At 39.7% G+C, this 25,842-nt stretch overlaps 1 protein-coding gene across 5 annotated transcripts in view; it reads right to left on the bottom strand.

The window, feature by feature from the left end:
• MITF (melanocyte inducing transcription factor) overlaps positions 1 to 25,842 on the bottom strand; it is a 160,989-nt gene that overhangs the window by 67,108 nt on the left and 68,039 nt on the right. For 2 of the 5 annotated variants that reach the window (XM_067542331.1, XM_067542340.1), the window contains exon 1: positions 9,885 to 9,940. The exons of the other annotated variants lie outside the window; for them this stretch is intronic. In XM_067542331.1, the coding sequence (XP_067398432.1) occupies positions 9,885 to 9,940 (56 nt within the window). Of the gene's footprint in view, positions 1 to 9,884; positions 9,941 to 25,842 lie in introns of those variants that run through there. 5 annotated transcript variants of the gene reach the window in all.

Here is a 25,842-nt window from a genome sequence, read left to right as displayed (position 1 = left end):
AGACATCTCTCAGTTTCCCCAGTTAGAATAATTATGTCTCACGTCTGCAGAGTCACACTAAAGGGTGAAACAAAGTGGCTTTCACAAATAAGAGAATGAGTAATGATACGCTGCCCAGAGTAAATGGGAATTTGGAGCCGATCTACTTCAGGTCCTTAGAAGCCAAATTAAGCTAAATTAACCCAATTAAATCTAGCCATTATTTTTAATTTTGACTTCTCGCAGCTAAGAGGAAATGTTTAAGTTTTATAAGTCTAATGCTCATTAACATCTAATGGAGTGATTGTGCTGCTAGATGTACTGACCTACAACAGTGCTCAACCGGATACGGTATTTCTTGCACACCCCCATTTATAATGGCAATGCTTTTAGTCAATTACAAAACCCCCAAAAAATGTATTTAGTGTCGTCTTAAGATTAACAGGACTTGACATAACCCTTTACATAGGCACTGGGGGTAGGGGAGTATTCCCAGCACTACTGATGTAGAATACCGGGGCTGGAGCTCCACCACGTGTTCCCACCTCCCTGAAAGCACATGGAAACCCCTCCACACTAACTTGGTGTTCAAGGGTGGGTTGGGGCAGCTGCCCCTGTACCCCATTAGAGTTCAGCAGATTTGGCAGTAGCACTAGCAGGCCTGAAGTGAGGAGTGGGATGTGGGTCTGTGTAGGGCAACCAATAGCAACAGTGTCTAAGGGATCCACACTAGGAGGGAAAGAGAAGGGTATAAAGGAGCAGCTGGGAAGGGCCCAATGAAATGCAGGTTCTTCCATGGGTAGAATGATCTGGCCCATTATTTGTTCACAACACAGTGATTAATACATATCCCATATGTGAGTATATATACAGACATGGGAAAAGCGGAAGGTGGAAGAGACTGGAAAGGTTGAAGACAAGATGATATTTGAAGAGGTATTTGTTTTTCATTAACAAGTGACACAATCAGAAGTGTAAAAGGAAGACCCAGTGCCACTTAATATTACGCAGACTGTTCATTTTATATCCCACCTACTAAGCACTGCTGTAATCAAATACATACTTGACCAAGGACATCTTTAAGAGGATTATAAGGAAGTTTGTGGCTCTGGTGCACTCTCATTTTGATCCATTTCACACATGCCACTTTATTAAAAAAAATCGTAACAAAACATACTGTAAACATTTTATTTGAGCAGATTTTTTCCAGCTACTATGCTATATAATGGCATACAGTGTTTTTTAAGATTTGATATAATTATTTCAGTCACACTTTATATCGAGGTTCTATTTATGAATAGTTGATAAAGAGTTAATAAATGAATAGCTGTTGTGTGTTTTACAGCAGTATGCAAAGTAGTACGTGGTCTAGATGATTACAAGCACATCAGTAGATGGTGTTTTAAATGGCTATAAGCCACCTATTGACCTCTTGGATTCATTTTTCTTATTAGATTAAAAGTAAATAAACAGCATTAGTCACACAAAAATTAAATGGCATTATGCCCATTAAAATGTAGGATGCTTATTTGCATCACTTGCATTCAAATGACAGGGACTACATTAACATGTTCAAGTGTATCCATTCCAGTAAAGCGGCACCATTGTATAAATAAAGTGCCAGATTTTCAAGAGTGCTCAGAACTCAACATCTCCCATTGAGAAATCCGATCCTCAGGTACTCAACTCCCAATAGTTCTCATTGCGTTCAGTGGGAGCTGCACTCCCCAGCAAATCTGGCAAGCCACGTTTAGAACCAATACATTAAAATTAAATTGCTCACAGTAGGAATAAAAAAGGGAAAGGGGATATTTCGTTTAAACAAAAATTAAAGCCTGATTTTCCAGAACACACCATCTAATTTTCCTTTAAAAAAGGGGGTAAGGTGCGGGGGAAGAGACAGTCTTGCTATTTAAGGCCTGTCAGGTCGAAACATTCCCAGAGAGACTGATCCTTTTGATAAAACAAGAGAAAACCTTTGTGGTGAAACTAATGCAGCTGTTGAATAATCGTACTAATTAGCTGCTCAAGACAAGTCATTGATGGTGATACTCGCAAAAAAGCCTTTCAATTAACCGTGAAGTATTCTCACATTTTAAACCCAACATAATGTTCTCTAACTTTGCTAAAGTTTGGAAGAGCTTTTAAAAGACATTTCACACATTTTCCAACTGAGGAGCTGTTCTATTTAAATTGTTGCTTACTAAAATAGCTACAGGTTAGAGCTGAAATACCATTTGTTAAATTCCTGCAAAAAACAGGAATCGATCCCACTCCTACTCAAGTCAATGGAAATGTTATTTAGGTTTATAGACATGCTAAAAGAGGGTGCCCATCCAAGATATCCATATGATCTAGGCATCCTTGGCAGAACTTACAAGTACATACCAAGTTTAGCAAGTTGATAACCCAAACCAATCCCTCCTCAAAAAATCTGCTCCTCCATTCTTCCCCATTTTCAAATACTGGGAAGGTGTGGGGAGGGTAGATGAGTCTTGCAACATGCCCTGAAGTTCATATTCAAGCTATTTTGAACCAAAGAGGGAGAAGCGAATTTTGAAGATGGAGCTTTTGCAAAGAATGTCCTACCATCAACCCTTCCTCATTTACACCAGTTCAAGGACCTCTGCTGATCCCAGCTATGGCGGCATGACGTGTGGAGAGACTGTCTTTGATTTGCCATTTATTTCAATGGGTGCCCATTGTCTAATGGCAATTCATTTAATAACTCTTCAACATTTTGTGTTCTTTAAAACAAAATAAAGTTCAGTCCTTCCTCAGAAATGACTTTATTCACATAAAGATCCCCTGGTCTCAAACTTATCCGATCCCTGACTTTCAGTCTGTTCATCTTATAGGTCTCTTCAATATTCGGGTCTGCTAAAAATAGAGACTCTTATGTGTGACTGATTTGGCAAAAGAAGATCTGAGAGCGTACCCTAACATAAATGCCATGAATGAAAAACAAAAAAGGAGCCTGATCTTTTTCACATCCAAAATATCAGACGGAGGGTGGGGTAGATAAGAGGGAAAGAACCAGCTGCGGAGATTACAGAATGTTCTGTTCATCCTTAATACAAGAAACAAATGATTTAGCAGCAAAAGAATTAAGTGAGCTAAGCAGATGTGTAGCTCAGTTTTTATTCATGCACACACTGTAGTTAGTTACTCCTCAAAATGAATAGTATTCTGTTAGTGAGCACGCACCGTAGAGCTCACACTTAAATGGAAGCTCTGAAGTTGAGAAGCTTTCTGCTCTGACCCCCTTTTCCAGTTGAGTAACTTAGTCCAAAGGAAACTTATCGAGAAAAACATTCCATATTGGGTCCACCACTTTCTTTAGCCAAAGAAGTTATACTTTGGGAGTGACCGGGGGAGGAGGGGAGCAGGGGGGAGAGCTGAAGCGAGAGGTGCACAAACTCACCTTTGTTCTGCTTATAGCTATGTGCTCGCATAAAGTAACTAAAAGCTGGTAGACCTAGAGTCTTCAGACTAGAGGTTCCCACACATGGGCAGCACGCAACTCCTGCCGTTGGGGAGACTGGGCGGAGGGGGGCCACTGGTGCTCGGACCACGGCCCGGCCCCACCTCTTCTCCCTCCCGAGGCCCCACCCAAGCTCCGCTCCTGCTTGGCCTCCTCCCCCAAGGTCCCGCTACACCCACCACTCACACCTCTTCGCCCCCTCCTGCCCACCATTTGCACCTCTACGGGGGCCGGGGAGAGAGGGCCAAGAGGCACAAGCAGTGGGCAGGGTAGCCTGGGGGGAGGGGGCCAAGCGGGAGAAGGGCCTGGAGGTGGAGCGTGGGCAGGGCGGCAAGGCAGAGCGGGAACTTCCAGTGGCAGCTGTTTAGGGCGGCTTAGCCTCCCCCAAGCTTACTATATCCACCGCCTATGTTCCCACAGCAGCCTCTGTCCTGCAAAATAGCCAAGTACTTGCATTACCATCACGTCCTCAGCCTTCAGGGCTCAAGGAGAACGTCATGGAGCCTCTGCTACCATACACGGAGTCAGTTGCTCTTCCTTCTGCAAGAAGGAGGGGTCAGCAATCTATGTAGTTCATGGGGGCTACACAGAGCTGCTCCATCTGTCCAGACACTAAGCACAGCCACCCCTTGTCTTTGTGGTGTGGGGGTGTCCTTGGCTCCTCTAGCCTGTCGTGCTAGGAAGAAGGTGAAGAGGGGCTTTTAAAAAGGAGGGTGAACATTCTCACTCGCCCCCTTTTCTTAACCAGCACAACCAGGCCAAGTTTGCCCTTTCCTGGATTGCTGCTGCTCTCTCTCCAACAGGGAGCACCTCTACATGAACAAAAGTCAGCCAGCCAAGTGGCAAATGGGGCAATGAGTGAAGAGAAAGATAATTTCTAATAGATGTATTGTATCCTCATGCTAACCGTTCCTTGAGTGCTATTCGCGGGTTAGGATCAGTTACGATTCATGAAGCCAGCAGTGGTCATTACAAGATATTCTGGGCTGCAACGCCCTCTGTATGATAGATTGTCCAGTCCTAGGTCTTCTTCCATCAGACCCAGATGCCCAAGCTAAAAGCCTGAATGAGAATAGATGAAGTGAAACTCAATTCAAAGGTTGTACATTCCTTGACAAAGGGTCAGCATGCCCCCTCAGGGAAATTCACTATCTAAGGCCTCATTGGAAATCCCTGGTGGCAGGAGTGGCAACTGCTAGTTACCAGAAACATTACAACTTTCTTCCTTCATACACACTTTACCACAATGAGCCAGTTCCAACTGTAATTATTCCCTCTCTCTCTCTCACTGGGTCTCCCCTTGAAGGCCAGCTACATGCTTCAGCTAGTGCAGAACATGGCAGCCCACATGGAAACTAGCCAAGACACTGGGGCAACACCCTTTCTCTTGTTAAAAGTTGTTCACCACCACAATGGTTGGGAGCTCAACATTAAATCTCATCCAGACGATGGCATTTCAGACAGCAGCACCCCTAACACCATGTCCAAGCACTGATTCAGACAAATTCAGTCTGTCTACCTTTTCCCGTCAGCGTTTGTTATCAATTATTATGACCTTTTATGAACTTTCACACACTTCTAACCATTGAGCTCACAATCTTGAGAAAATCTATAGGCTGAATTACTACTATAGGTGGTACAGTTATCTGCTCTGAATGCCTACCAGCTTCCTGTGAGAATCTTCTTTGATTGTGACACAATGAAAGCAGGATGGACAAGGACCCAGCCCCAACATCCTCCCAACTCCTCCCACCCACCCAGCAAAGACCTAAAACATGATGGCTGGATGTCATCAGACAGGCATCCTTCCCCACAACATGCCAGATTTGGCTCAAGACAGAACATCAGGGAAGTGCATAATGCATTTAGTGGCCTCTAGGCTGCCCAACCAAGACCATGAGGACTAACCTCTCATACACTCTTGTGTAACTAGCAAACTGTTTAACTCTGCAGTAGGACAGCTCCCTGCCGCCATAAATGCTATTTTGATATGATACAATTTAGGTCCTTTTCTGCAAATGCAGTAAATTACATCATTTAATTCCACCTAATGAAACTGACCAACAAACCCACCTTTAAACTGACAAATCATTAATTGGTTATCAATTAATATTCTAACAAAAGTACTTTAGTATGGAACGCAAGTAGTTCGGCTGGTACAACAAATACATTTATGTGCACCACATGCAATTTTGATGGACCACAAAATGCTCGACTTTTTCTTTGCTATTTTGAGCCCTGAAGAAATCACTGATTAAAGTTTATTAATGAATACAGTCCAAACTGTGTTATCTGGATGGATGGAAGCTTTTAATGACTATATGTGTTACTCATAATGTACATGGTTATTATTATACCAAAAAAGACAACTGATCAGTTTAAAAAAAATCAAATTATTCTAAAAACCCAAATTTCCTTACTGTATTACTACTACTGTCAGATTATTAACACCAAACACTTTTGGAACCTAATTTATGTTTCTCTACTTATTCAGTTGGTTCAGGTCTTTATATGTCTCTCTGCTCAGACAAAAAAAAAAAAGACTAGTCAGTTTCTAGTCAATTTGGCTTGCAGGTTCTTAAGTGCTGACAGCACACTGAACTGTCTTGATTGTAAACATTGATTCTTTTGTTTAGAACATTTCCAAAGAAATTTATAATGAAGAGTTATTAAAATGTTCCTATAGATCTTAAATTTTACAATTGTTACAAACCTAAATTGTGGGCCAAGTTTTACTCAAGTCTCTTCAATCTAAAGCTTTTTTTATTAAGACACACAGTAATTGTGTTTAAAATAAATATGGACCGACATCTTTTCATTTGTACAGCACCTAGCACAAACGGGTCCTGGTCCATGACTAGGCACTATAGTAATACAAATCAAATAAATAAAAACATCTAAGTTCAGTTCTTGAAAAATAAAATGAAAAATAATAAAATGTTCATTGCAATCGAAACAGTCAATATATGTATGTCACAACAAGGCGGGAGATCTTCACCGTATTCCTGAAGACACAGTCAAGAAATGCAAGGACGTCCTTCATAGGCACAACAGCCATTCAATGCTTTTGATAGCTAAAACTTGGACCTCCTAAGTTACCACCTCTGGGGAAGATGACTTGTGGAAAATGGGAGTAATCAGCTCTCTACACAGTCTCTACACAATCTTTATTTTATCTAGTGAATGTGGTAAAAATTATAATTGAGGTAACACCTTTGTTTTCCGGTTTGCCCCACGATTTTTGATTAAAGGGGGAAGAGACAATCCCAAAACACTTTCTTCACTGTTCCTTTTTCCATTTGTTTTGCTGATCCTATGAACTGTCTGAAGCAGAGTTGTGAACTGTAAACCACTGAGTTCCGTGCAGGGATGCTGTAATTTTTTCCTCACACTTGTTTCGCATGCTAACACTTCTGTTTAGCTCTGCATTCACCCCGTCTTCCCTCCAAACACACACACGAAGTACCAAGTTTTCCCCCTTTTCCAGGTTGAACTGCTAGGTTGTTTGGGTGGAACCCATCCACACATAATATTACTCTAGGCTGATTCAGAGCTCAAATCAAGTCCACTAGTTTCCTTCAATTTCTAGGAAAACATGTATAGAGTTTACAATTTGTAATTGAATTCCAAGCCAAGCACGTATAGGATTTTGTTTCAAAAGAGCTAGCGTGCATGAATTTTGGAAGGGCTCCCCCTACTCCCTGCAAGAGTGAAATGTACAATATCCCTTCCTACTTAAAGTTTAGATCAATATGGCTGAAGATGCTCTAAGGAATTAAAAAACAATCCATTCTCACTGTAGTATCCAAGCACTGGATGTGTTTGAATGTCCGGGATAAAATCATTAGTCTACTCAGTACTCTGTTCAGTAATAGCTGCCAGACTGGCTGGCTAATTTGGGGCTAGCACTTAAGCTTCCAAACCAAATGTCCACAGTTCTTCAAATAAGCAACTGTTTGATAGAAACAAAGAAACATGGACCTTAAGAGATCTACGTAGTAAAGAGACAATGAAGAGGCCACAATATAAGCTGAAACATTAGTCTGCTCTTCTGGACAAAGGAAGGGGTAGAGCTTTGAACAAAGATATTAAGAATGCTAAAGTACATTAAAGAATTCTAGAGTACATTACTCTACCAAACGAGAAGAAGGCTGGGGAGGGCAACAGCTCAGGGAATAAGCACAGGTTACCAAACTGACCATTAACCCATCTGGGGATAAAGATCCTACAAAACTCGCTTAACAGGAAGCTATTGCTCCTTTATAAATCTGGAGAGCAATCGTAGGGCTTTCAAGAACCCCAAGGGTCTGAGAAAAGTCTTACTAAAGCCCGACTATTTAAGTGGAGTGAAAGCACACAAAAGTGAGGCCACCTACTATCCTATGTTCCTGTGATGATTTAAAGCAGTGTAGCATTAAAGATTTAATCCAGAGGTCAGCCTAGCCAAAACTTTCAGTGTCCAAGAGATCAAGCCAACAGAAGCAGCAGAGAGAGGTCAAGCACAAAGATTCAGCATCCCAAGAAATCTATTGGGATGACAGTGCTTATGAGGCCCAGAGGAGAGAGAGAGAGAATGCACAGCTAGAAAACTTGTGTTCAAGATCTTACATTTAGTCAGTTCATGAGTGGCCTGTATTTCTAGTCAGTACAGAACATATTGGAAAAAGTGAAACTTCTGACTAGGTCTTAAATGCCAGTGGCCGTTGCTCTTCGCCAGACCCAAAGATACCCCATGAAAAAAGATAAGGAAGCACATTATAAAGGTTAAAATAGGGGAGAAAAGATTTAGATAGGAAAGTGATTTTGTGTACAACCAACTACTACAGATTCCCACCTACCCCATAGCACTTTGTATTTCATTCCTAAAACTTAATAATAGATTGTGGGTTATAGTGACACTTCACTCAGCAATGCTATTGGCTGCCATGTCTTAAAGTACCAACGTCACACACACACACACACAAATCAATCTTGGCACTCTGCTATGTCCTTGCCAGCCAAGGACAGAGTAGTAAACCTGATAAAATTACTCTTATAATGGTTGATATAGGTCCACAGATCATATATTTACTGCTGCTTTGATGCAGGAGACTAACATTTTCCACAGAGATCGCAAAGAAGGGAATGAAGTAGCAGGCAGTCTGACATGAACATATTCCCCACCCACAATGCTTTCACTGCTTATCCCAAACTATTCTTGCTCTGAGCTGCTAATCTTCCAGCTACACCATTTAAAAGTCCACCGAACTTAGCAGTACTCACAGCCCAGGATGCAGCACAAGTGGCCGTGTTCTACCTGGATGCACCTGGGTGTTTTGTCAGCAGTTGCAGGACTAAAGTATCTTTCAAAAAACAGTTGCAAGGGAGTCAGGGGGAGGGAAGGGGATCTGCAGGTGAATCAAAATGAGTTTTTATAAAGAGACAAAAAAGAGTCTCGCAAATAAGCAATTAATTGTTGAAATAACAGGATGCAATTGCCTTTAACCTACAGTTAAGTGTGGATTTTTTTTAAATGAAAAATTCTATTAAGTAGCTGTGTACTATTTAGTATTTTTCCATTTTTCTTCCAGTCTTTAAACACACCTTCACAAGCTGCTGAACATAATGCTTTTCCATCTTAATGAAAACCTCTCTCATGACCTGAGAGCATTCAGTAAATAATTATTAAGCTCCAGAGGTGGCTTTTGCATGAGTCTTGACTTAATAAAATGCCATAAGTTGATTTGCTTGAATGCTTATTCACTGGGGGACACAGCATTCAGTATTGTTTGGAAAGCTTTATCACTGTATCTCTAAGTGGGAGAGTAAGCGTAAAGAGGCAATATCTAGAAGTTGCAAAGGTCATAGTAATAAAGGATTTTACAGTTTGTAAAAAGCTCAGGATAATTATAAAGTTCAAGATACGTAAAAAACTTTCAAATATATTGGTTACAAATGATTACTATAAAATAATTTAATAGTGATATGTCATATACCTCAATTTAACCAGGAGATGTCAGTAAAAGAAGCTAACAAGAGACACAAAAACAAGAATTTCAGTAAATGCATCTGTCCCTGGGTTGATGCATTAAGAAATGAGTGTCAGTATAACAAATCAGAAACACAACTAATCACGTTACCCCAACCTGCACAGTATATTTATATCCTATATCAACCCCTGCTCTTACCACCTTGTTTTTTTTTAATGTAACAAATTTCAAAAGTCATTAAAAATCATTTTAAAAGCATTTCTATGTTCCTCATAGCGAAAGTTGCTATCTCTGTCTTAGCCAGCCAGACACAGCTGTTGTAGCTTCGAGCTAGGTGACGACGACAAGTTAACAAGCACAGTATTTTTAAACTCTCAGAACAAACCTCCATCACAATAAATCGATCATACAATTTGTTCAGAGTGCTGTTTCTCAAATAAAGTGTCACTTACAGATAGAAGCTTTCAAAGGAGCATGGCATGAACATCTGAACTCTAACAGCTTCCATCTTTTCTCCCCCTTTAAGGTGTTCTGCAAGCCCTTGGAGAAGAGTGAAAGTCAAACTAAGTCTTGGCAGTGGATGTGTCACTAGGGGTGGCTCCAGATAAGGCCCTGGCAACTCCAATCCAAGCAGAGCTCTGTGCCAGAATGGTGCCCTCGCGTCTGTCTGCATCAACAGACCTGTTTAATCCAGCGCCTACCTGGGGGGAAAGTGCTGCTTGTCACAGCAAAATGTAATATTAAGAGAATGTGAAAAGCCTCATTTAAAAGTGAAAGGGAAGAAATTCAGAGTCAGGGTTCCACAGTGTGTGATGGATTTAATTCTTACCAACCTTTTAAGTTACTGCACATAAAGTATTTGATCGGAGCATCCCAGAACAGTAGATGCACATGCTGTGTCATGATTTGAATAAATAAAGCATGGAGGTATAGCTTAGGGCCCAATGCTGCAAAGATCTACACACAAGTAACTATACTGCTAGCAGGCCCACTGGCAATGAAACTTTAGCTAGATATTGGGAATGGGAGGGAAGAGATGCTCCTGAAAACAGCTATCCCCATTCACAAATTATTGGCCCAATCACACTAGCACTAATGCTAACTTAACTCTGCTGTCAGAGAGCACTGGTTAGCAAAGGATCCCAACCACCATGACTTTCACAGGAATTGTACAACTCAGGTGTCCAGAGAGGCCCGAAGAAAGAGATGGGTCCAGGAGGGACTGCAACAGTAAATGACCCCCTATTTTCTGCTGGCTTCTGGGAGATGAACCCCTTCTTACTTGCACCATGGGACAGACTCTGCTATCAGACAGAACAACTCATGGAAACTGTGTGAAAAAGCTTGGAATTTACTACTCTTTAGGCAGATGTAGCCTGTGTGTGGGAAGGCAGGGCCTTTAAATATATTTTTTCTTTAAAAAGTGTAAACCATTTTCACCTTCCTAGTTTAAGAAAAAGAAAGGTCCTTCCGGTGACACGGACACAGCAGTAACAAACACTACAGTCAGAGTTCTACAGATGGCATTAGGTGACTCCATTAGCACGGTTACAGAACCTATTTTCAGCTATGTTTGAAAGCACAAACAGGCAGAATCCACAAACAGAAGAGGGAAAAATTTGTTAGATAAAGGTTGGCTTCCAGCTTCCCAGAAATTACAAGGTGTTCCCCCCCCCCCAAAAAAGAGGGGGGGGTTTAAAAAATGTAGCTGATTTTAGTTAATATTCCTCAAACTTTCAAAGCCATGAAAATAAACTTATGCTTTTCTTTCACAGGTATCAGCTATGAGCTAGCTTTAAAGATTTGCTTTTCACTTGAATGTCTTACTAGTCACCTTGTTAAAGGCTTTTTCAAGCAATTCAGACACTGCTTTCCCACTATCAGTACTTACTGATAAAAAACATGTTTGCAATAAACAGATTACATGCTACAACAAAAGCCAAAGGTGGTAAAATGGAGCAGCCAGGAGAGAACACCACACTGATAATCTCTACAGTTCAGGAGTTTTGTAATGTAAAATTTGCCTTCTTTATCTAGGTAAATAAATAGGAAGATAATGCTGTCGCCAATGTAGTAGACAAAGCGTTCGTTAATTTCACTACACTACAGCTTTACAACTGCTTGACCCTAAAATCTGACCTAAGGTTATTTAGTTAAAAGAATAATGAAAGTTATGTTAATTATCACTTGACTCTTGGACCCTGTAAATCACTTGTGTGAGCAGCCCCACTGCAGACAATAGGAATAACTCAAGTTGAGTAAGTGTTCCCAGTTTCTCCACTTATTTCTCATTTATCGGAACCTCTCCAATGGGAGAGAAGTTTACAGTGGTATAGTAATTCAGGAACTAAATTCCTCTGTTCATCCTGGATTCTCTGTTTACTCACTTACCTTGTTACAATTGTGTTTGATGATTGAATTCTTTAGAAATTAAGGTTCCCTAAATCTCAACTCTTTACACAAATGACATCCTGGTTCAGCTGTGTTGAACAAACAGGACTTTTAAAAGTGAGAAAAGGAAATATTTATGTAAGACTTGATAAAAGAATCCCAAACAACCACAATAGTGAAAAAAAATCACAATGCAAATTCTGTGCTCTGGTACTCTTCAGGTCTCTTCTCCTATCAATGTGCATGCCTTGCTAACGGTAATGCATGTTACATCCCTGGAGAAAACAAACCCTTGCATGGTGCAGAGACAATTCTAAGATCAAAGTGCTCTTTATTATACAACATACAAACTCAGCATTGCCATCTCTAGCCATGACATTTGGTATTTATTTTAAAGCTCCAGTTCCTGGAGACTGGTGATTATGTAAGCAGGTCGTTATGAAAAAAAGGGGGGAGGAGAAGGGAAGAGAGAGGAAGAGAAATTTCTAGTCCTCTTGGTTGCCAAGAAAAGCTTAAAAACATTATTAAAAACTAAAAAAACAAACAAACCAACAAAAATCAGAAAGCAAATAAAAGTAACCTCAAGTTATTTTTTAAGATATTGTTCAGCCACTCATGATTTTGGGGCCTGACTCATTGCTTTTGAAGGTCTGGGGTTGGCAATATAGCTAATTCTGGGGCCCTATATCAACCTTCCATTCCCAAGTTCACTGCAAAAAAAAAAACTGGGCCGGGGAGGGAGGGAAGGAGGGGGGAGGAAGTGGGGAAGGGTGTGCAGCAAGGCTAGTTTGCCGGGATGCCACTCTGGGCATACTTCAGTGCCCAGGGGAGATTACAGCAGCTGCACTCTACTTTAACTTGCCTTGGACTGCCCATGAAGTGCTAGCTGGCCACATACCCCTCCTTCCCTGCACAACAGGTCATGGTTGTGAGAATGACCTCCAGAGCGTCATTCAGCCAGTTCTACTCTGAGGGTATTCCTTGTGGAGATCCGCTTGCTTTAGTGATTACTTTATGTCACCAGTAAAGGATAAAGAGACCATAGGGCAACACAGAATCAGGCCAAGGTCTCTGGGGTGTCTACTTGTCTCCAGGTGTCCCTCAAAGGGACACTATCGACTTAAAGTGTCATGTGAGCATGCAATTTTCCCCCTTTAATTTACCATTGTTCCTACAGATTAGATGACTATAAACTGGAGGAGATTGGAGGAAAACATTCATTCTTCTTTTAGTTTGCTTTAAGTATTTTGCAGCTATTTGCATAAATCAACTTCACTATTTCTTCCACAGTCAGTTTGCATCCCATTTGTGAGAGTCTTTCCCACAGCAACAGGGAAGAGAAAAAACACATTTAAAAAAAAACCAAACCAGAAATGTGAGTGTTAAAACCGTGAAAGATAGCTAAAGGGCCTTGAGGCAGGAATAAGGCCTGAAATATATTTTTGGTCTCACTGTAGGCCTCATTTTAATGCCTATTATTTACTTAGACCGTACCTTAAACTTACATGGTGCTTTACAGGGAAAAAGCAATGAAGGGAAGATGCATGTTAATCAATAAAGCTAAGATGTTTGAAGTTATATTTTGCATGAAGTTGGAAATTCTGATTCTTTTTATTCTGAGGCAATAAGGAAGTGAAAAAAATGAGGACATCACCTTAGAGGAGAGGGCATTGGTGGAAAGCTAGCAAAAGGAAGTAGATCTTGAGAATCAGGCTATGTCTTCACCACCAAATTCACCACCATCAGATCGACTTATCTGGATCGATGAGCGGGTTCTTCACTGACCGCTCAGGTTGATCCAGAAATCGACATATTAAGACCACCTCCTCAAGTGGCGTAGCGCTGTGTTGACGGGAACACGGTTCCCGTCAGCGTAGTGCATGGATGATGGGGCGCAGAACAGAAGCACAGAAGTCGATGGGCGTTATGCAAGTTTTCTGCGTAGTTTGCATAACTCCGGTCGACTGCCGCCGAATCTCCGAGGTAAATGTAGACAAGCCCTTAGCTTTAACCAACTGCCATGGAAATCAGTGGAGAGGCCCCCATATACTTCAGTAGAAATTTGATTGGTCCTTTGATCCTTTGTGTTAGCGGAAGTCCCTGTGCATTTAGAGAAATACATATAAAGTATACAACAGCCACGTTGCCTAACACCATGTTAGCACATAAATCACGTACTCAGAAGGGCCCATTATGATCCATCAGATGACCTCCTGCATATACACAGCCTAAAAAACTTCACCCAATCATTTCTGCATCAAGCCCATAGCTTCTATTTGAATGACAGTATATCTTTTAGAGAGCCATTCAGTCTTGACTTAAAGGCTATAAGTAACAGAGAACCCACCACATCCTTAGATATGTTGTTCTAATGATTAAAATTATCCTCATTTAAAAATTTGCTTTTTATTTCTCGTCTGAATTTGTCTGTTCATATGCACATAAGAAAAAACATACTAACTCTGCAGACCACTACATCCAATAAATAAAAATATAAAGTATATTTTAAGCCGGATGTGACTCAAATGAATTAAATGAAATATCACATTTTAAATAAATGTCTGAAAGCAAGGTTTCTGTATTATACCTCTGGCAAACACCAAGAAAATAATTTTTTTGTAAATGGATACCCTTGAGTCAATACAATACTTGAGTTAAGTAGAAATGGGGTTGTATGTAAATAATTTCTCAGTTTCATTCTGGGACTCCTGCAGAGCAAGATAAATGGATGGGTTTCAGAGGATTTGGGTGAAATGAGAGTTTGCATATTAGAACACATGATCTTTAAAACACATTTAAGAGCAAAAACTGATTTTTACCAAAATTAAATTTTAAAAATATTCCCGTTTCAGCTCAAAACCAGGCTTGCTTTCAAGCGAAAAAAATAAAATTAAATTTAAATTTAACAGTTTTGTCACAGTATTGATTCAGTTTCATGGAGTTTTAGCAAAATGTAAAGACCTCGGATTTCAGACTTTTCTTAATATCTTACTCAGCCCTAAATAGAGTGAATGTAGTAGATGTGGTGCAGGAACCTCCCTCCTTAACTTTCTTCAAAGTACATGCAGCAACTGAAACATTTTTTTAAAAAGCAGCCAAATCGACAAAATGTATTTACAAGCCTATTGTTAGACACTTTTAATCCTCTCTGCTTTGCTGATAGTATCACCCTTGAATGGCTATTTCTATTCAAAGTTAGGGGTATACTTTGCAGGGGAAAGACTGCCAACTCCTGAATCATGTAAACAGGAACGAGCGCCAGAAAATGTTTCATTGAACTCTGAAGTTCACAGCTGCATTAGTTACTGTGACAAAAGGCAAAGGCAAGCATTTAGTTTATAACCTAAAAATCCTGCAAGATCATCACCACAAACCCTGTTGTCAGAGTTCAGGATTAAGGGGTTTAAATAATTTAATCTTGTGTATTTAGCATTCAGGATGATGGCACATTACCTGCAGAAGTATTTGCAAACTTTACAGGGGCTCTAAACTGGGGTTGGGAACACCTCCCTATTTCTGGGCAAACACAGGCACCAGTTTTACCATGCAGAGATCAGAAAGACCCTTCGCCTTCTCTCCTTGTGAGAGGGGAGCTAGATGTCACCTTGTTGGTATACATGTTGTGCCCATCGTTGTGGTATCCAAGACCCTGATCTCATCTTCACTCATCCCTGTATCTTCCCAAAGAGGAGGGAGGAGGGATACAATTGGGATACAATTAGAATACCGTCATCTTCTGTCAGTGATCATAAATATGGAACTAATGCTGCATGTGGTCACCAAACACTCGAAGCTGCTCTTTGGCACTAAACTTCCGAAAAAAGCCATGTTTTTATCCCAGTATCCTGCATTATGTGACTGGGGTGGGACAAAATTTAAATCTAACTAGATTATATTTCCTTGCATTGTCTACAAAAGCACAGGCAGCCAGAATAGATCATCATAATGGTCTTTTTTGGCCTTACACAATCTATGAATATTTGTTCAAGAAAAAAAAGACACTTTAGTTGGCACAAGCATGCATGCGTGCCTGAAGCGCAACAGCATACCCATAGATGGGAGAAATTGCTCCTCCTTATAGAAAGACTGCTCCTAGAACATTGCCAACGTCTTTGCCAGCATGTATTACTTGCTACTGATTACTAACTACTCACCTGGCTACACAAGAAAGAGTTTACAGTGAAGTATCGCTAAGTCTCTCTCACGCTGCTATGCACATGACCCACAAACTTTTCCCACTTGTATCCCCCCCGAATAACAAGCATCCCATAGCATAGCAAAATACAAAAACACACCCACCATGATGCAAGTAAAATGTACAAATCCCATTCCACCACCATTTACTCTAGTTTAGCGCACATGCGAACACACGCACATTTTTATTTTATTAGCTAAGCTACTATGAACTATTTACATGTGGAACTGCTGTAAAGTGAACATGAACAGGCTATGGTACGCAATACATGAGGAAGCATATAAGCCAAAGCCACTCTGCTAATGTATGCCTGTGCACATAACTTGCTGATGCTCCACAATAAATGCGCAGAGTGAGTTTTGTCTGGCATGCTGGGAGGTGGCTCTGCCGATTTTGAGTTTTCCTGTATAGTGCCAAAAGATCTAAAACAAAAGTAAGTGCAGCTTTCATACACTAGATGGAGCCTTGTCTCTTATTTCACATAGCTTGACACAGCTATTCTCAGATTTCTCTGCACAAGGACTTAGATTTGAAGGGTAGAAAGTGAAGGGCATTCGTGTAGTGGTTAAAAGAAAAAAAAGTGGGTAAACTCTTACCTTAAACTCTGTAGTCCCCAAATGAGAAGTGGGTAAATGCAGCATACCTACCTTTGCCCTCAGCTACACTGCTGGTAAGGGGTAAAATCCTGGCACCAGTGAAATTGGTTGGGTAAACGCCAATTGACCTTGCTAGGGCCAGGATTTCGGCTGGGGTGGGTCTTTTTTAAAAAAAAATAAGAAAACAAACACACACACACACACACCTTTTTTTTTTTAAATTGCTCAGAAAACCTTAATACAACCCTGCTCTATAGGTTTCATAGCATCAAACATCAGATGCCATTTAAAGTTATGGAGCGCTCCAAGTTCTCCAGACCCCCTGGAGCCTACTCACCAAGCCTTTGCTGCAGCTACAAACCAGGATAGTTTGAGTACATACTGGAGACCTCTACAGTTAACTTGTGTTTTATTCATTTGCATTTGCATCTATCATAGCCCCTCAAGTACATTAGAAATCTTAATTCTTTTACTATTTGTTCTAATCTTTCATCCAATAATGAGTTAAACAGTTTAGTAATTTCCTGGTTCTCATTTTTCATCTGTGCTAATGCCTTGGTTTCCTGCTACCTCTGCCCTTGTCTAGTAAATTAAAAGAACCATCATTAATGGATTGATGAGGCCTGATTTTGTCACTTGAGAGTCTTTTGACTGCTGATTTACATAAATAGAACCAAACAATTTATGGTTCCAGAGCTACGGTTGAAGTCAATGGGAATTTTGCTCAAGTGAGGAATGAAGAATTTGACCGAGATTGCTAAAACAATATCTCATCAATCTTCCCTTAGTCATGTTTGGAGAAAAAAATGTGTTATGTTCAAACCAAACAGTTCACTCTATGCAAACTAGAGCCTCATAATTTTAGTGGGAAGGTGGCAGAACAAAGCCAACCTAACTTCTGGCAAGTTGGCACTCTCCCACTAGGATTTTTCAGTTTGCAACAGGATACTCTGCCTGTGAGTGGGTGGGGAGGTGAGGAGAAATAAGCACAGCAGAGGAGAAGACTGCCTAAAGCAGCAAGCTGATTCATTTCACAAATTAAACATTTAAGAACAGTTTGAGAGCTGGCGACAATTTAAAACATTGACTCATGAAACCTGGACAATTCTTCAAGAAGTTCCTGTACTGAGGCTGGTTATTCACAAAAGGTTAATTTCTTTCTTAATGAGATCTTTCTAGCAATCTATTCTCAAAAATGTAAGGGTACATCCACGTTGTATTTCAGGGCATGATATCCAGTTTGTATAGACACACCTGTGCTAGCTGTAATCCAGCTTGCTAGCTGGAAACAGAATGGGAGCACACTGCAGGGCAGGCATCAGTGCAAGTTACATAATTCCACCTGATCCCCCTGGATGTATTCTCGCTTGTGCCACCTGCGCTGAAGCTTGCGCTGCGGACCTGTAGTGTCCTCACTTTGTATTTTTAGGCCGCTAGCTAAAGTACAGCTAGCATGGGTACTTCTACACAAGCCGTAGCTCATGGTACATCTGCACTGCAGCTGAGGCTATAAGACAGACAGAGGTTTTTACCCTTTGAGGGCTGATAAGCATCTGAAGTCACCAATTGATACCACAGGCAAAATGTACGCCCTTATCTGCCCGTGAAAATTCAGTGTGTAAACAAATCAAAACCCATTCCAATTAATGATGTACTCAGCTCATATTCTTTCATTCAGGGACAGGGAAAAGTTATCTGAAATTTAAAAGGACATCCGTTAACGTGAATGAGCTTTGGATTAGGCCCTCAGAAAACACAAGTTTAATGCAGCAAATCTTTAGTGCTAGAATCATTTGAAACTCGAGTCTAGTAAACTGTATCAAAACAGTAAAACTCGACCCTTGTTGGAAAACGATCATAACTGAGAAGTACTTGAATGGGCCTCTCCTCGAGAAATGTGGATTTACTTGTAGAAATATTAATACGGAAAGATTCTAAGAACACACATTTTACATAGCATTTGGTACACTACACTGTCTAAAAAATAAATGGCGACATCTATTGTATTGCAATGTCTTGGAACTCTTTCTGTGTCAACTCTCTTGTTCTCCATGAACTTCTGTATATTAGTCCAGCTGAGTGAATCAAAGTTCAAAAGCATTGAACTGAAACAGCAAAGATGAAAATACCTCCAATGTGACCCCTTGTTCTTAACCATTTTATAAATAACTTGAGTGCCTGGATTTCTGTAAATCCATTAGTTATTGCTTCATAAATAAATTATTGTCTTTTGGCTGATTCTGCCTTTTCTTTGATTTACTGTGTCAAGAGTATACCAGAGATTTCTGCAGTTTATACTAGGAACAATATGCAGAACTGATTAGGTGGGCTTGGGGAGAAATCTAGATGAGAACAATCATCGTATTTATTGGCAAGAACATTTCAGAGACAACATATCTTGTTGGCTTAACCATTTGGGGTAAGATTTTCAAGACAGCTCAGCTCTCATTTAGGCATCCAAAAATCTAGCCAATGAACATAGGGCAATGCACATGTTGGTTTATCTTCCTGTGTTTTCCACTCCTAGAGATGTCCAGAATTCCATCACTGCATCTGGTTCAGTTCATACAATCCCAGATTAAGATCTTTAGATTTCACCTCCTCCACACTCTCATTATCAGTGAGACCTTTTTAGTCTTTCTGGAGCATTAAATCGTCCTAAGTCAAGAGAGTCCATGTCCCTTTAATGTTATGCAGCTGCAAACTCAGACTGTGAGTAATAAAGTCAGAAGACCAGAAAAATTAAATCTGGAACTAAACCACACAAGAGAGTGGATATTATTTTCCATACAAAAAACTAAAATATGGGCTGTATTTGGTGTTTCTGAAAGTAGATGTAATGGGAGTTTCAGATGATTAAAGTGAATGGCTATTGGACATGCCAGAATATGAATGGACAGGAAAATACAGCTAGAAAAATATTTCAAGGTAAGAGGCTAATGTCCACCCACATTTTAAAATATTTACTTACTAAATACTCCCTTCCTTTTATTTCTTTTCCACAAACTCTCATGTTATTCAGTTTTACTGGAAAGCAAATGTCAGCCATCTAGGTGAATATTTGCAAAAGCCAAATTTAAAGTTCTGTCACAAGTATTGACAATAGAAATGCATCCTGTTCAAATCAGAGAACAGAAGCAATGCCACGTGACTTATCTGACCAATCCAACCAACCAACATAACTGGATTGATCACCAAGAGTCCTCCAAGGATATTTGAGTTCAAGCTTTTTTTTTTTTTTTTGTTTAAAGAACCAGCAAATAGTCTCGACCCACATTCTGAACCTGTGACCTATTCCTGAATATTACTGAGGCATGAGAGGTCAAATTGGTCTGATAATCTTATTCATAATAAGCAACTTAATTTTATTTGAAAACTGATACTTTATCAAATTTTCAATCATATAACGACAGCTGAATAGGAGCATAAGCAAGCATCACATTTTCTCACCGACACGTTTGTCCAACATCAGATAACAAACATAGTTAAGAGTTGCCAGATAAAGTCATATATTGATGACATGTATAAAGTATATATATTGATGACAGTTTAATAAATGTGTACCATATGATGAGTCTGTGCACACAATTTTCACTCACTTTTAACCATACCACTATTTATTTGCTCTAATAACAGTATTTTATTATGTTTGGGTGGTTCTGCTAGTCTTTAGGGCGCTATGTCTGTGCACGTATAGTTCAAACTCAAACATCTAGACGTGTTAACAGTTATACAACTTGCAGAATAATAAACACTGAATGAAACAAGTCATGAAGACTATCCATTTCACCAAGCTTCCCAAATGCCATTAACTGACTTGAAGTCTCCGCACTGCAAGAAGAATCTATGGAGCAGTGTTAAACAATGAGATAATTATGTTTTTTGATGCACCTTTAAACAGTTTATGTTTTCTGTAATCTCTTCTAGGAATAACCAGAAAATAAATTTGTGCAAGACATGGCGTCATCTACGCCTTTTTCCTATGTCTGTTCGATGCCTGAATATTTCCACATACAATAATATTTCTGGCATTCAGACATCGGATTTAATGCTGTAAAAATGTTCCACTGAAGCTGGCATCAGCACTATCCTTTCTGTCACTGAAGTCTGCAACCTTGAATTAGTTTCTATGCTTCTTTCTCCCCACACATCCTGTCTCCCAGTCTTGCTTCTTCCTTGGAAAAGAGACAACAAGCTAACCCTTTTCATTATGTCCCCATCACGAAAACACTTATCAAAATAGCCTTGCCTTCCACTTTAATTATTGCTTTCTTACGTTTCTTGTCCTCTGCTCCTCCATGAAGACAGAGGGTCCTACATGTGGACACTAATTTTCCATACAGGGATTATCTCTACAATTAGCAACAACGGTATATAGGAACATACGAAAACAAGGTCAAGATTTTCAAAAGTCCCCAGAGACTTTAGTGCCGCCATTTTTTTGTGGTCTTGACATCTTAAAAAGGGCCCTTGATTTTCAGAAAGTGTTGAGCTCTTGCTGGCCACCCCTAAAGAATCGCAAACATTTAAAGCTTCCCATATTGGACAATCAAAAAGGAGACATCAAAAACATGGTCACTAAAAATCTTGGCAATTTTGTATTTCTTCAGGTCAGTGTGAAAATGCATGTATTATAAATAGACAATAGATTTTGGTTGGGCTGGGGAAAATCTGCTTTTGCTGGGGGTTGCCATGAGGTGGCAGAGCCTACCAAAAGTCTACCATTAAAAAAACCCAAAAACTTTCTACTAATCAGCCTTCTTTTGCACAATTTTATCTATTGCTCTGGAAGACTTTTGCTCTGGTATTTTTACTGGTCCTCATGCTGCATGATCTCATGGCAATCCAGAGAGTTGTATGTTTATTATTGGTCTTACAACAATGCTAGAGGCTCCAAGACTGGGTCCTCACTGTTGTTGACACTATGCACACACAGTAAGAGACAGTCCCTGCGCCAAAGAGCTGACTGTCTAAATGGACTAGACGAAGGGTGTAGGAAAATGGAGAATTATCTCCACTTGACAGATAGCAACCCAAGGCAGATTTAGGAGACATTTTCAGAGTCATATAGGGCAGCTATATGCCCAACTCCCACAGACTGTCAAAGGGGAGTTGAGCACCTACCTCTCCTTTGTACTTTTGAAAGTCTCCTCAACGTGACTTGCCCAAGGTCAGATGGAGTGTGAGAGGGACAAGAAGGTAACCCAGCTCCCAAGTGCCAGCCCTGCGTCTTAACTACAAGGCCATCCTTCCTCCGTAGCCATGAAGCAAATCCAGGTCTCTTTCATTATCACAGATGGTGTTAACAAGCCACACTTGTAAAAAAGACAGCAGAACTTTGGAACAGTGGGTGAAACCAACACCCGCTAACAGCAGAAGTGTCTTTCCAGCCTGTCACAACCTCAGTGGTCACTCCAGAGTCGTCCCAGACACAGCTCTTCTCGCTGCTCATCTGTAAGTTCCACCAAAGCACTTTTTGATGCATTAGTAGAATAGAAAGGGAAAGCCTTCATAGCACAGGCAATACCCAATCTGAGGACAAAGTTTCAGTCTCCAGCACCTTTATGTGAGGGCTTAAATTTATTTTAAAAATGATTAACAAACATTTGCAGTGTACAACCAGAGCCTCTTTCTCCAGCTGCACTGTAAAATCCTGCCTACTGGAATCAGAGCTTTGATTATTCCAGTCTATTCAATTGTTTTCACATTAAAAAAAAAAATCTAACATTCACCTTTGAAAAGGTATTTAAATAAGAATACTTTAAAGAATGGGCTACACAGAGTAAATAAGATATCAGAGTATGGGCTCATAAGGTTTTAAAATGTAAAACAACATAAATCAATTGCTTACAGGAACTATCTTCTAGTTCCTTATTTTGCATACCAACTGTTTAAACAATACTATACATATGTGGATTTTTTATTTTTAAAAACACAAAACTGAAAAGTATTTCCTACAACTACAACCTGTGCATTGAATGCAAAGTCTGGAAAGTCTGAAATACTGAAAGCAAAAATTTCCCTGAAACAAAGAAAAGAGCAAAAAGCTCTAGGTAAAACGGCAGCAGCAGCAGCTCTACGTAAATGGATATTGCAACATCAGCAGGAGCCAGAAAAATACAATTCACATGCCAAAGCATTTTTTATGGGCCAAAGACTATGGTGAGGTAATGGCCTTGAAAAGAATTATATGTGAAGCATTAGCAAATACTAACAACAGAGATATATAAAACTATGATAGTAACTGTGCTGCTTCTAATTGCAGGGCAGCTCTTTAAAATGTTTGATATGAGAAATAAGATTACATCTCATTAATCGTATCTGAATTCGTTAGGAATTTTATATCCTTCATCTATATTCTGAGTGAAACAGAAGAATACGACAGTAAAACGGTATTGGCAAAAGGTCATGTAATTGGCAATAAGGAACTTGTCATATTTCAGGGCCAGAGAGCACTTTGGCACACATCTTTATGTATGTGAGCCGACTCGCTGAGTTCAGAGGTACTACTCATTTTGCCTGATTCGCCTACTCCTGCAGTCAACGGGAGTCTTTCTAGCAAGCTCAATGAGAGTAGAACCATGCGCCATTTCCTGAGAGGTAAGCGTACACTTAAGTCCTTTGCACAGTCAAGTGCCTGAGTGAGTAATGTTCACAGAAAGAAAATTAAAAAGCTGTTCCATGAATGCATTTTAAAAACACCTGGGCAACAATGTTTCCAACTCTTGTGATAGCTGGGTTTACTGAAATCATCAGCTCCTGGAGACAAGTGATAGGCGAGAACTCTCAGTTCTCAGTTTTAAAAGTTTCTAGTCGCATTTTCAAGATTTTCCTCCACAACCAAGCGCACCCCCTAAAGACTAAAAACCCAGAAGGCAACTTAACAACCCCCCCCCTTTTATTATTTAAATATCATGATTTTTCTCCAACATCTTCTGGTTTCTCAGTTCTTTATTAATACGATAATAATGAATCCAAAACACACTCCCCCCCGTGTTGTGGAGTTGTGGCTTGGAGAGCTTTTCTATAATAATGCTTCTTTCCACCTAATAGCAGTGTGGAAATTAGTATTGGCAGTAAATTTCCGCACATTAAAAGCATTTTGGAATGAGGGATTAAATGCTAAGAAACTAATTGAAATTGAAATGTCAGGAAAAAAAACCCTAAATACCATTTCTTTCATTGAGACTAATGAATCAAAAATGTAAACACAAGATAGAAAATAATAGCTCGATTCTGTAAACACTGAGGTGCATGAATATTTTTATGCACGTATTAAAGAAAAAATATGCTCAAAGCATCACCTGAATTCTTCAAACTAGAACAGCCACCATCCCTACATCATATACAGTGTTATACACATTTTCTCAATCCAACCCACTAGAAAGTTGAATTTTAACTCTTTACCAACATAACTAGAAGAATTCATCAAGAAAAATAGAGCTTACACTATTGTGCTGAAAGTTAATTCAGTACTCCCGGGCATCATATTACCAGTTTATTACTTGGGAATCTTTTTGCCACCTTCCCCCTTCCCCTCCCATTTGACATCCTGCTTGTACAAGCTATACTGCCAAAGTTAACTTAAAAAAAAATTAAATATTTGCCATAGAAAAAAAAACAAGCAAATTAAAATTCTCTACGGTAGACTCCTGTTTCAAGAGGGTGGAGATTTGTTTGTTCTACTCTAATGCCAGGTCATTTTGAACTTTTTATTCTGACCTGGACTTATTAAAATCTTTATGTGCAATAAAGCCAATGGTGTGAATACAGAAAAAAATTGTTATTTTAGCTGTTAAATACAGAATGTAGATAAGCCATAAAGTGTTCTATTTGTACCCATTCAATCATTCTCCTTCCTGCAACTTAGCAAGCAGGAAGACAGAAAGCCATTATCTGACTCTGAAATGCTAAGAGCTTGCTAGTAAGAGAGTATGTTTTAGATATGTATTCATTTAAAAGCAAAGCAAAGTTAGAAATGTAGGAAAGTGGCAATAAAGTGAAATGTAACTAGTTAGGGTTTTAACCAGTACCCTTAAAGACAATAGCTGTTTTGCCACTGATTTCAATTGGAGCAGGAAAAGGTCTTAGTACATTAATCCTGGGCCCAAATTCTGCCCACCTGATTTGTGAGAGTGCTCACACTGATTTATATGTTGATTTGTCTTCCTCTTTCTCATCCTTTATCAGAAAAAAATGCACTTTTGGTATCAGTTCCCACTTTAAGCAAAGTAACTGCAACCTGCTAGGCTGTTACGATTGTTCCCAGAGTTTCTTTTATTAAGAGTTTTTATGGTCCATTTGTTTTTCTAGTTGAACATTTCTCTGCTCATCCCCCTGCCCTGTTGCAAAGATTTAACAGACATTATGAACATAAAGAATATTTGTATTAGCAAGAAGCAATATGTAAGAATTAGTTCATACAATTCATGTTGCCCATGAAAAAGTGAGTAAATTTCTCCGTAGGAGAAGCATAACAACACTATGGGTTGATCCAAATTGCGAGGTAAGCCTTAATCTTACTGCTGGAAAGAGCAAATGCTGTTTCTTGATTTTACTGGGTTTACTCAAGTTATACTGGAAGTCTCCATGGAAAGTTTAAGACTAACTTTCAGTTTGTTGTGCAGCAATAAGCTAACAACTCAGGACCCAAGCCCGAATACACTCAAGTCAATGGGAGTATTTCACCAGTGCCCTTCAGCGCACCCAAAAAAAAAAAAAAAAATTTGAACAGCACAACATTCCCAACAGCATGCAAATTTTCAGTTAACACAATGGGGAGTCTGCACTGAAATAGGGAACCCATAGCAGCATCACTCCAAATATGCATAGAGCATGTTACATAGTCAAGGAAGTAATAATGGATGTTTAGTCAAACATGGAACTCAAAACAGCTGAACATTAAAAGTCATATAAAGGTCTTGTGCAAACTTGTTGGACTTTTCCACTTTACAAAATGGGTAAGGGAGGAAAAGTTTAATAGACTACTTATAAGACAGCCAGCACTTCAAGCATAAGTACCTCCAAGAGTTTTATCATCCTTATCTTTCCATTCAGAGACTACTTTTGAGTAAGCTCCTATACCAACTCCCTTATCTGAATTCCACACACAGCGCAAGCCCAAATCCAATTCTTAATGCACTTCATGCAAATCAACTGCAAGGAGCTAGGAACACACAAAAACCAATACCATGCTAGAATGGCTTCCCCCAAAACAGAAGTTGTTTG

Source organism: Emydura macquarii, unplaced genomic scaffold, assembly GCF_026122565.2.
Source record: "Emydura macquarii macquarii isolate MOO-44397 ecotype Brisbane River unplaced genomic scaffold, CSIRO-AGI_Emac_v2 contig_71, whole genome shotgun sequence".
NCBI lineage: Eukaryota > Metazoa > Chordata > Testudines > Chelidae > Emydura > Emydura macquarii.
This window is presented reverse-complemented; position numbering and strand designations above follow the sequence as displayed.